The sequence below is a fragment of the Carassius carassius genome, chromosome 12, assembly GCF_963082965.1.
Source record: "Carassius carassius chromosome 12, fCarCar2.1, whole genome shotgun sequence".
NCBI lineage: Eukaryota > Metazoa > Chordata > Actinopteri > Cypriniformes > Cyprinidae > Carassius > Carassius carassius.
This window is the reverse complement of record NC_081766.1, coordinates 4649551-4662983: the sequence shown is the minus strand read 5'-3', so window position 1 is coordinate 4662983 and position 13433 is coordinate 4649551. Positions and strand designations below refer to the sequence as shown.

General features: G+C 39.7%; 1 protein-coding gene across 1 annotated transcript; it reads left to right on the top strand.

The window, feature by feature from the left end:
• Window positions 1-4431, top strand: LOC132155372 (uncharacterized). Its single transcript, XM_059564243.1, has 7 exons — window positions 1-392; window positions 2280-2579; window positions 3042-3308; window positions 3445-3570; window positions 3655-3695; window positions 3910-4032; window positions 4411-4431. Exons 1-7 carry the CDS (start codon window positions 296-298, stop codon window positions 4429-4431), a joined length of 975 nt encoding a protein of 324 aa, XP_059420226.1. The 5' UTR covers window positions 1-295.
• The last annotated feature ends 9002 nt before the right edge of the window (window positions 4432-13433 follow it).

Sequence of the window (13433 nt, the reverse complement as noted above, 5' to 3'; positions counted from 1 at the left end):
TCTAGGGTCTGCACATGCTCGCTGTTTAGGGCTAGTGCTAAGTAAAAAAGTGGTTAACCATATAGCATCTTCCTTTGCTCTGAAATCGCTTTTCTCAGTGGGGGTCGAGTCATGCTGACATCACTTCGGCAGTTTTGGCTTCAGGCTTTCACGGTCAAGAACAGAACAGACATATTGCATATTTACATGTAGTATTTGAAATATGTTTTAATTATTTAATTTCTTGGTTAGACAGTTGAAAGAAGGTTCAAAGGATTTGAAAGTGTTTCACACAAATCCTCATTGACAGCAGGTAATGAATCACCACAGCAGGACATATTGTAGACTGCAGACTGCAATGGAATTTGGTCACATCCTTGTATTCTTCATGACCGTTCTGATCTCCAGCACAGGTACCAAAACCCATTCATTTTATCTCTTTTTAATTTATTATTATTATTTATTTATTTATTTTTTTTACAGCAAATAATGGTTAATCATGTTACGCTAATCTATGTAAATTGTATACAATTTTCAAAAACTTTACTTCTGTTAATCTAATTTACAGATCTGAATACATGGAAGTAAATCTGAATATACAGAAGTAATTCTGAATATAGGCTATAAATGTAAATCTGAATATATAGATACAAATCTGAACATATACAAGCAGGCATCTGAATACATCTCAGTAACAATACATCTTTATTAACAGGCATGTCAAAAGACAGATGTTCGTATTTATTGAATGGGGGATTTGCATCTCTATTTGATATATATACCCTATATACAGGTGCATCTCAATAAATTAGAATGTCATGAAAAAGTTAATTTATTTCAGTCATTCAACTTAAATTGTGAAACTTGTGTTTTAAATAAATTCAATGCACACAGACTCAAGTAGTTTAAGTCTTTGGTTCTTTTAATTGTGATGATTTTGGCTCACATTTAACAAAAACCTACCAATTCACTATCTCAACAAATTGAATGTGGCGACGTGTCAATCAGCTAATCAACTCAAAACACCTGCAAAGTTTTCATGAGCCTTCAAAATGGTCTCTCAGTTTGGTTCACTAGGCTACACAATCATGGGGAAGACTGCTGATCTGACAGTTGTCCAGAAGACAATCATTGAAACTCCTTCACAAGGAGGGTAAGCTACAACATCCATTGCCAGAGAAGCTGGCTGTTCACAGAGTGCTGTATCCAAGCATGTTAACAGAAGGTTGAGTGGATGGAAAAAGGGTGGAAGAAAAAGATGCACAACCAACCAAGAGAACTGCAGCCTTATGAGGATTGTCAAGCAGGATCGATTCAAGAATTTGAGTGAACTTCACAAGGATGGACTGAGGCTGGGGTCAAGGCATCAAGAGAAGTCCAGTGTTAAATTTCCACAGTCTGTGATGATTTGGGGTCCAGTGTCATCTGTTGGTGTTGGTTCATTGTGTTTTTTGAAAACCAAAGTAACTGCACCAGTTTACCAAGAAATTTTGGAGCACTTCATACTTCCTTCTGCTGATCAGCTATTTGAAGATGATGATTTCATTTTCCAAGGATATGCCACGCCAAATTGAGGCAGTAATTAAAGAAAAAGGAGCACCTACCAAGTTGGGTACATGTACAGTAAATGAACATACTTTCCAAATGATGAGATCGTGAGTTGGTGTTTTTTTTTTCTTTTTTTTAATTGGATCCAAAATCATCACAATTAAAAGAACCCAAGATTTAAACTTCTTCAGTCTGTGTGCATTGAATTTATGTAATACACAAGTTTCACAATTTGAGTTGAATGACTGATATAAATTAACTTTTCCATGACATTCTATTGAGATGCACCTGTATATAGGCTGCCCGTTGCTACTCAGCAATAAAAAAAAGTCATGGATTGATTAGATTTTTTTTATTTAATGTCATATTCACAACTCTAAAGTTGTTTTATTGTCTTTTATGGTTAGTCCCATTTCTCAGGCCAGAAATTCCTTTCTAAATAAATGTGTTTAAAAGGGGTTAAAAAGAAGATCCTTATAGTAAAATCCATATTAAAGTATGTCATTTGTTAAACTAAGATAACAGCTCCGCCTTGTGGGCGTTTATTGGGTAGATTTAGAAATGTGGAACATGGTCATGCAGAATAAGTGCATTATAAGTACTAATAAACAGCCAAAATCTTAATAATAGACATACTAATAAGCAACTAGTTAATAGTGAGAATTGGTCCCTATACAAAATGTGAATTTGATAAACAAAGGCATGATACATTCTTTAAAAATAACACCCTTTCTTCTCCTTGTTTCTCACAGGATCCAAATTTGAAGACCATGTATTTGTACAGACAGGGGACTCTGTTACACTGGACATAAAAATAAAAGCACTGCCACACTTCAGTAGATTAGTCTGGATGAAAGATCAATCAGAAAACATAGTCAGATTAGCTGATCAATCTGGAAAAATAACACATTACAAGGACAGAGTTGATCTCAATAATACAACCTTCTCTTTAACACTGCGGAATATGCAGAAGACAGACAGTGGACTCTACAGAGCAAAAACAGTAGGAGAAAAAGAAGAATTCATTGGTGAACACAATGTATCAGTTATAGGTGATTGCACATTGGACAATTTTTTTTATACTATGGGTGTTTAGACCTTTCCGATAAGAATATCAAGAGAATATACATTATGATATAACAGAAACAGTAGCATATTGAGGATATTGTTGTGCATCAGTTTATAACGTATTTTCCATTATTATTTTTTTAAATCTTAGTCATGTCTGCAATGGCAAAGGTTATTATTGTTAAATGGAAATGGGAGCAAATACATTTTTACATTAAATTGTGAGGCTAACTTGCTAACATATTGTCATGCGATTTGGTGGTTGCTGAATTTAACTGTAGTGATCTATAAAGAGCATCTAAGGAAGTGGAATATAGAATAGTTATATTATTTTACTATATTTCTTTGCATTGCATGTTCACAGCAGGCTTTAGCTGTAAAATGCTCTTTAAAAAGTCTTTACCTATAAACTCTTCATGCAAAGATTTCTTAAACATATGTTTCAGATCCAGTGGATCCTCCTGTTCTGAACTGGAATGCCACCATGATCAGTGTCAAGTCCTGCATGGTTAATGTCTCATGCAGTGGGCATGATCGTTCAATCACAGAAATCTACCACAGCAACAACTGCACTCAGGAGGAAGTGACATCATTTGGAATCTGGACTCTAACCCTGTATTGTATAGAAAACGTAGTTGTTTGTAACTATAGCAACCCAGTCAGCTGGAAGAATGACACAAACGAGATTACCCAACTTTGCAACTCTCATGAATGTAAATAAGAACTCTTTCATTCACCTCATACATATCTGAATTCCTAGCAGGTTTTTTTCTCAAATAAAATACAAAAAAAATATTTTTTACTAGGATATGACTGCTCAGAGAGTTAATATGAAAGCTTTCATTTCAGCAATTAAACCCAAAGAAAACAATACTTCCTTTCCTCTCTATTGGCTCTCGGTGATCGCTGGTGTTCCACTGTTGGTTTTCACAGTAGTTTCTGTGATATGCTGCTCTCACAAGAAGCATAAAAGTGGTACTGTATGTCTGCCTTAATAAAATATAATTAATTGTAGCTTCAGCAAGTAGCTTTAAAATGATACTATTCTACATCTCTTAGGTGACCAACAGAATGATCAAACAGTCTATGCACAAGTTCGGGTAAGCTTCAAATATTTAGTTTTGTATAGCCATCATAGAAAATGAACGCTCTTAATTCAAGAATGAATCCAAACACATAATTCTCAAAAATGCTGATTTATGTTTTAGAATTATGTAGGAAGATGGTGTCCACATAATATCAGCCTTAATTTCTAAATGCAAATGTGCATGTACACAAGGATTTATATGACTGTTTGACTGGATTGTTCTGCAGCCAAGGAATGAAGTGCAGAGACCTCTGGAGATGCTGGAGAAATCAGCGGATCCTCAAACTGTGTATGGATTTACAGGAGAACACAAACAAACTCGCAATACCAGTCAGATTCCTAGTCCTCAGGTAAGAAAGACAAGAACACTTTTTCTTCTTTATGCAGATGTTATTATGCAAAACCTCACAACTATGTGATAGATGCCAGTTAAATATGTTTTTTACTTTGTACTTTTTTATATACTTATGTACATTTTATATATTTACTATATACACCTTTATTCACAGATACAGGAACAGGTGCAAACAGAAAATCACCCCAGCACCACCTACAGCACAATAGGAAAAAACCAAAACCAAAACACATCATTAGCAACTGGACCAGACCATACAATTTATTCAGTAGTGTGTAAATCCACGCACAGCAGACGGCCTGTGCATAAATAGCAGGGGTTAACCCTCTGGTTTTGTAAAAGGGAGTCACACTTGTGTTGTTCACGATCAAAGGTGACTGGACGCCTGACATGAATTTCTTTTCTTTCTTTTTTTCAGTGAAATCAATGTGATGTATTTTTGTTCGATAACATAATATGTATACATATATATATATATATATATATATATATATATATATATATATATATATATATATATATATATATATATATATACATACACACGCGCACGCACGCACGCACACACACACATATATAAATTGTATTTTGGGAGAATTTCATGGTACTAATTAATATTTATGCCATAATTATGATACATTTTTTCCCATTGAAAATAATAAAAAAAAATTATATATAATTGATTGGTTCCAATCAGTGACGCTATAAAGTTTGCACTCATCCACACACACACTTTGCTGATTATTGTTTAGCCTTTACCCTGTTCCTAGTCTCTGTGTATCCTTGCCTTGCCTTCTTGTTTTTTGACCTTGGACTGTTTATCAGATTACTCTTTTGTCTTGCCCTGGATTGTAACTGTTAGCTGATGTTTGACCTTGTCTGTTTTGACCACTCTTGTGAATAAAAGCTGGATTTGGATCCTCAACTATGTTGTCACACCTCCCTCATTACAACGATAACAGGCACAAACAGAGAATCACTCCAGCACCATCTACAGTACAATCGGAAAACACCAAAAACCATAATTTGCCTCTGAAACAGATCATACAATATATTCAATGATGTATTAGTCAAATGTCATGGAAGACAACTGTGCATAAATAGCAAAGGTTAGATATATGAAAAATGTGCGTTATCAATAGATATCTTAAAATTATTTTAACCTATCATGCCAAGATTAAAATTTATTGATCATTCATTAGTAAAGAGTGATAATATGGGTGATAATTGTTTTGTTGAAGTTGCCTTTTTGCCATTAAACTATTTGATTGTTTAATTAACTCTGGTCTGACATAATCTACTTTTTTTATTTTGTATTTTTTTTTTGCCTGGAAACAGCTCATAATATGAATTGGATTTATATAATCATTGGAGTATAAATAAATAAAGGTGAGGTGTCATGCCTCTCTCTTATAGCCATGAGCAACGTTTTTTTGCAAAAATCAAGGGAATGTTACGGGGTAATATAAGTTTAGCACTTTTAACATTTGGCATTTTTACTATTTTCTGACTCAAATTTTACGATTTTTAGTCATATTGTGATCTGTTTTTCACACAAAGCACATGCATGACTTTTAGTCGTCTACCAGTTAAAGATATTCCATTATATTTTAATATATGTAAGAATATATGACTCCGTTTTCACCTACATTTAAGATAAGATTTTGGGTAACACCAGAATAACCCCCGACAGGGTGATCAGGACCCCGACGCGAAGTGAAGGCAGGATGTACATTATCCCACTTATTACACTGCTACTTGCAATACAAGTAAATAATTAGACATGAAATATTGATTTAAGTTGAAATATTTGAACACAAAGTTTCCATGAACACAGCAGTTGCAGTCATTCCACTTATTACACAACATTTCACTTCGTAATAATTCTGGTAATAAAAGATTTAAGATTTTTAAAAAATGTTTCAAAACCTTTCCAATTTGTTAGTTATCTTATAATCCATTACAGTGTACAAAACAATTGTATCAAAATGGCAGCAGCTGCATTTGTATGAAGCAAGAGAGTGAGTCTGCGATACCAGTATGACATAACTAAATAATTGTACACTATTTTGATTCAAATTTCATTATTCTATTAGCTTAACAAATGCAAAGCTTCCACCAATAAAAAAAAAACATCTTGGTTACATAGGTAATCTTGGTTCCCTGAATAGGGAATGAGATGCTGCGAAGATGGAACACCTTTGGTGTGATGAATATTTGAAGCCAATTCTTTGGCCAAAAAGACTTAGCACTACACCCTGCACACATCTTGCATGTTCATATATGTGTGCTATGCGCTATTTAATCAGATTTCAACATGGCGAAGAAAGCACCATCGAAGGTACGGAATGAACCCCACATTAGCAGGGGAGAAAACCTCCAAAACATAAGCGAAACAGAGTAGAAGTGACCTTAGGAACAAACTAAAATGTGCTGTATATCCACCTTTTTCCTTAGGTAAAATGGGCATTGCCATTTGTAAATTCTATGGGTCTAGCTTTTTATACAGTCTAAGGCAAGTATCACCCATAGGCTTAACTTTCACGTTGAGGAAAAAGGTGGTTAAATAAAATTCTGACAGTGTATTTGCGTATTGAAATGGATGACAGCTGTTACTGTTGCACAATTGACATTTTATATCGAAAAACTGTACTGTACAGATTTCTGTTCTAAATGAAAGGATAAATCTAGGCTACCCACTGTAATTTTCTAAGCATAATGCATAACTGTGCCATTTCATTCACTGATGCTCTTCAGTCGGCAGCGCTTAACCCGTAAGCGCTTATACATATTTACTTGCCGGTAACCCGCCAAAATAAAAGCCTGCTGGTTTTAAGGTTGAAAACAATGAAATTGTAGGGAATTGTTTTTAGTAAATATTATATTTTTATATTCAGGTTTACTATAAAATAATTGCATTTTTATTTTAAAATTTAACAGTATTATCACACTTTATTATTTAGTTTATTATTTTATTATAAAACTAAATAAACGAAACAAAGTGCAATAATATTATCTGTGATATCTGCATAGCTAATATAGCTGCGTAGCTGTAGGCTAATTCAAGTGACGTTTAATTTCCATAACTATACCTGGAAAGATGTATGTTGTTTGTATACAGTATTCAAAACCTGGACCTGAGAAGTTTTGACATGCCCTGGCTTTTGTGATTTTTTTCCGTTGCTTATAAACATACACAAAGTCTGAAAACATTGTATTCAGTACAAACTGGGCTACAAATAGTAAATAGTATGTATGTACATGGTTTTTGAGAAAAAACAATGTTTATGCATTGTTAGTGAAAAACTATTATTTTGAAGTCATTGAAATAAGGTCATAAAACACATACAGAACATTTGTTCACAAGACTGTCAAACTTGCATCTTGTAGCCTAGAATTTTTGCTCCAAAATAAGCAATAAACATAATAAAAAATAATAATGTGAAAATCATCTTGTTTACGTGCTCACAGAAAACAATAGATTGATTGACCATGAAAGTTAGTGTGATTTACACCTAAGAAGACAAAGACTCGCATAATGAGCTGCATAATGAGCCTTTCAGTCAGGTGTGTGACTCAGAGGAAAGAGTTACAAGAAAGAATGTGAGGACAAAATAAATGTACAGTATAATGTTTTTACAGATTTTGACCTCTACATGTTTTTATTTATTGTTTGTATTTATTGTGCATAACATTTCCTATAACTGCAGCTGATATTTTAGTTAGAAAAATAGCATATTTCTCTCTTAACTCATTTTTCCTTTTGATTGATTGAAAATGTGTTTCTGTCTTGTAAAATGCCAACAAACATAAAAAGACCATAAAACAACTTCAGCTGTGAATAAGCAATTTGAACAAATATCATATCCATAAAATGTTTTTATTATCAAGCAGTGATTGCCTGCTGAAATAGGGATTAGATTTATTTTTTTTGTAACACTCATAAAATATTATATCTTTCATGTTTTGGTGATAACATTAATAGCCTTCTCATATTACAATAGACATAATGTCATCTCTTAATCATTCATTTTGGTTTACTTAATTTAGTCTAACTGCTGCACTGAGCTGTCAACTGTAGTTCTTAATGATATACGTCTCATTTTTCAGAGAATGACTTTAAGAATATCCAGACTGCTTCATCTCTCTTGTGGCCAGTATTTGGTTTGGTTTGGGTCGTCATGATTTTGCCAAGTAAGACATGGATCAACATTATTGTTCAAAAATATACACTTGACTTAACCCAAACCCAATCCCTACCCCTAAACCTAACCCTACCCATAATTTATTCCTAAAATCAGTGGGAAATGATAGCTGATTAACAAGGGAGAACCTAACTTGTCATGCACTGTGAAGCTGTCACAAGACCTGATTATAAAATGGCATCCTTTGTCACACATCCCATGTTTTGTATTCCTTGTGCTTTACTTTACTGGTGTGCTTTAGATGGACTTACTTTGCATTTTGCCCTGTTCTGTTCCTGTTTCTTGTGCCATGTTTGTACAGTAGTCCCTTTATAGCAGTCTCCATCATGTTACAGAAAATTGCTATTCTCTGTGATATCTTTATGTTAAATGGTTTATATGCTGTTCTGATATTCAGCCAAAGTAGTTTAGCTTTTCTCTAGCATTAGTTAAATATATTGATTTCAAACATCCACATCCAAACTGTCTTTACATTGTGTGAATTCTTAACTTGATTTTGTTATATAGAACGCATAGCTTCTAAAAAATAACCCCAAAGTGAGCAATATCAGCTGAAGTGAAAAATAGTGTGACTACTGTCTAACAGACATGAAAATCAACAGATGGGTGTAAAATTGACCTCACCTCTCATGATATATTTAACAAGTATGCATTTCAATTGAAAGAGGTATGAAGTCAGACAAGCTAATGCAGTATGCAAATACAGTACAAACATTACTTTTGTCATTCTTGTACAGTACATACAGTTGCCAAATCACAAGTATTTTCATTGCATTTTTATTAAAAACCACTAGATGGCATTAAATCTTATTTCCGGCCATTTGTTTCTCATCCAGTAAATAAATAAATAAATACATTAATTTATTCAAATCTTAGTTAAACTATGCTTTTGTTGATTCTTGGCTTAGTCTTGGATATCTTTACCAGAGAAAGCGCTGATGAAGCTTACGAATAGGCATATAGGATATACTTATCCACAAATTAAGAATTTGTTCCTTTTTTTCAGACTTCTTCTCTTATTTTAGTTAAATCTTGGTCACAAATTAAGATTATGTACACACTAATTGATTTCCTTTTTCCTTTGTGTTGATTTAATAAAAAAAAGGGGAACAAATAAGTGTAATATAACCAATCATAAATCATGATTTATTGTACAAAATTAAAAGGGGTTTAACAACAACAACAACAACAAAAAACATTGTGGGACTAGTTCAAGTCGGGGACTGAAATCAGGAAGTCAGATATATTGTTAAAAAAGCATCACACATGCTGCATCCGAAAACGTACTCGGTTACTAAACGTAACCTCGGTTCTCTCTAGAAGAGCGAACGAGTACTGCGTCTTAGCTAAGACGCTACGGGAAAAGTCTCTTTTCACGAAATACTGAAGCAAAAAATTATCCTTAATTTTGTATTTTTGTAAAGCGCATTTGCAGCAGTACACAGCCATAGGCGAGACGGCTCGTTCGCTCATTGGCTTGTTCTGCGGCAACTGCACAGCCTATCGAGCGCAGGCTGACGCTTCGCGCCCTTCTTGCCACTTCCCGCCGAAACGGGTGTGGCTCAACCTATAAAAGGAGCTCGAAAAGGCTGACTCACCTGATTTATTTCATCGCCGAAGCGAACCAGAGTGAATCGTACGCACGGCAGAGAACGCAGTACTCGTTCGCTCTTCTAGAGAGAACCGAGGTTACGTTTAGTAACCGAGTACGTTCTCTTACGAGAGCTCTCTCGTACTGCGTCTTAGCTAAGATGCTACGGGAACCCGATGTAAAACGCCGTGCGCGCAGGGATCACACACCAATAAACCTGAAGCAACGCCCAGGATTTACAGTGCACAGTCACCTGAGGGACTCACAGAGAGTCCGGGACAGAAAAGGGGGAAAGCCCTCCGTCCCATATCTAGCAGCATCCGTAGATGCGGCAATATGACATCACACAGCCGAGGCAAGGCCTGACCAATGTGGCAATGCGGGTCTTACGCAATACTGCCCATATAACAGTCGGCAGCGCATAGCGCTCATGAACTCAGAATTCCCCTCAGGGCCCCGATTCTTCTATACCGACAGCAGCCTTGCTTGCAAGGCGGGAACCTCCAGGTTATAGAACCTGATAAATGTAGACGGCGAGGCCCAACCCGCCGCCATACATATATCCTGCAAGGAGATCCCAGTAGACCACGCCCACGACGAGGCGACGCCTCTTGTGGAGTGTGCTCTGACGCCCAACGGGCACTGAAGGCCCCTGGAAGCGTAAGCTAACGCTATGGCGTCAACTATCCATCTGGATAGAGTCTGTCTCGAAACAGCCATTCCCTTGGAACGTCCACCGAACGAGACAAATAGCTGCTCCGTCTGCCGAAAGGCAGCAGAGCGAGACACATAAGCTCTTAAAACCCTGACAGGGCAAAGAAGACTCGAGTCTCCATCCTCCCCTGACACCGGCAGGGCAGACAGGGCAATAACCTGAGCCCGAAACGGTGTGTTGAGGGATTTCGGCACATAACCGTGCCTAGGTTTGAGTATGACCCTTGAGTCATTGGGCCCAAACTCCAAGCACGACTGGCTCACCGAGAGCGCGTGCAAATCACCCACACGCTTCACAGAAGCGAGAGCCAACAAGAATACTGTCTTGAACGACAGATGCTGAAGGCTAACCGATTGGATAGGCTCAAAAGGGGGACCCTTCAAGGCCTCCAAAACCGCCGCGAGGTCCCACATAGGGACTGACGGAGGTCTGGGAGGATTCAGCCTCCTAGCTCCTCTGAGGAACCGGATGACTAAATCGTTCCTTCCTATTGACTGACCGGACGCCGTTTCAGAAAACGCCGCGATGGCCGCCACATAAACTTTGAGCGTGGATGGGGCTCTGCCCTTATCCAACAGCTCCTGTAGGAAGGAGAGGACCTCCGTCACCTCACAACTAAGGGGTGAATAACCTCGAGCTGTGCACCAGCTGGAGAACACCGACCACTTCGAGGCATACAGACGTCGTGTCGACGGAGCTCTAGCCTGAGTGATGGTATTTAGCACTCCCACTGCGAGATCAGCGGGTAACCGTTGAGTGCCCATACATGGAGGGACCACAACTCCGGTTGAGGGTGCCAAATCGAGCCCTTGGCCTGCGAGAGGAGATCTCTCCTCAACGGTACCGGCCATGGGGCGACATCTGCTAATTGCATCAAATCTGGGAACCATGGTTGGTTCTTCCAAAGAGGTGCCACAAGCAGTATTGAACATCTCGTTTCTCTCACCCGTTCTATCACCTGTGGAAGGAGGGAGACGGGAGGGAACGCATAAAGCGGGCAGCACGGCCATTTCCATGACAGCGCGCTTTCGTTCTTGGAAAAGAACGCGGACCAGTGAGCGTTATCGTGTGACGCAAAGAGGTCCACCTCCGCCATGCCAAATCTCTCCCACAACAGCCGGACTGTTTGCGGGTGTAGAGACCATTCGCCCGTAGGGACATTGCCTCTGGACAGCCTGTCTCGACCCAGATTCTGCAGTCCAGGCACATGCACTGCTCTCAGCGAGCGCACGTTGCGTTGAGCCCAAATCAGGAGGCGTTCCGTCAGCCTGCACAGGTGTCGGGACCCGAGACCGCCCTGGCGATTTATGTAGGACACCACGGACATGTTGTCCGAACGGACTACGACGTGGTGATCCTTGATATGGGGACAAAAGCGCGTCAGCGCGTTCTCCACTGCCAGCATTTCCAGGCAGTTGATATGATGGAGCTTTTCCCGTTCTGACCATAGGCCAAAGGACGGTCTGCCTTCGAGCAGCGCTCCCCATCCCGAAGTGGAGGCGTCCGTCGACACCATTTTCACACTCGGGGAAGTCCCCAGGCTTACACCTGATCGGTACCAGCCGTTCGCTGTCCAAGGTGCTAGAGCCGGAACACAGCTCTGATCGACCTTGAAATGCAGCCGGCCAGACGCCCACGCTCTGCGCGGCACCCGAGCCTTCAGCCAGAACTGCAGGGGGCGCATGCGGAGCAGGCCCAGCCGCAGAACCGGAGATGCTGAGGCCATGAGACCCAGCATCTTTTGACAGTGTTTGAGCGACACAGTCGCGCCGCAGCGGAAAGAACTCGCTGCTCGCTGAATGCCCATCGTGCGCTGTGGTGACAGTCGCGCCATCATGGAACACGAGTTCAGAACTATACCCAGAAACAGGATCGTCTGACTGGGGTTCAGCGAACTCTTCGCCCAATTGACACTGAGGCCGAGTAAAACGGCCCTGTGGTCCACGAGCTCCGCTCGTGATCGGGCCAGAACCAGCCAGTCGTCCAAATAATTCAGCACTCGTATGCCTCTGAGTCTGAGAGGAGCGAGCGCTGCATCCATGCACCTCGTAAACGTACGAGGAGCTACGGACAAGCCGAATGGCAGGACTGCAAACTGGTATGCCTGGCCCTCGAAGGTGAATCTCAAAAACAGCTGTGGTTTGACGCTATCTGTATTTGAAAATACGCGTCCTTCAGATCTATTGACATGAACCAGTCCCCTCTGCGAATCTGCGCGAGGAGCTTCCTGGTCGTGAGCATTTTGAAAACTGCGTTTCATCAATGCCTTGTTCAGCTGTCTTAGATCCAGTATGGGCCTGAGACCCCCGACTCTCTTGGGCACCAGAAAGTATCTGCTGTACAGCCCCCCCTCGCTTTGAGCTTGAGACACAGGCTCTACAGCCCCTTTGCTCAACAGTTTTGATATTTCGGCCCGAAGTATGTGTGCTACTTCTGTTTTGACCGTAGTTTCGTCCGTGGCCGGACGAGCGTGCACGGGTTTTGTTTTTACAGAAACCACATGACGCGTGTGACATAGTAATTGTGGGCACTGAGGGGTGGGCACGTTTACTATGTAGTGTGCGCGACCGACTTGAGTCGACATTATGGGCGCAGGCCCTGTGTGTAGGGCTGTGCTTACATGTGGAGATGGGCACTGAGGAGTGGCCATCGTCACAACATTTATAGCACCATCGGCCGTGGCCGGAACACCAGAAAAAAACACTCTTTTTGTGAAACATCTGGGTAGCCGTGATAACGGCTTTTGTGTGCAGGCAAGCGGGCACTCGTGCAGGCTTGCGCATTGCAGAAGACACTGAGGCAGTCACAACTCTTGGAACTGCAACAGCGGCGCGCTTGGGTGAGAGCTCGGCCGCAGCGGAACTCGAACACCGGCGCTTTCCCAG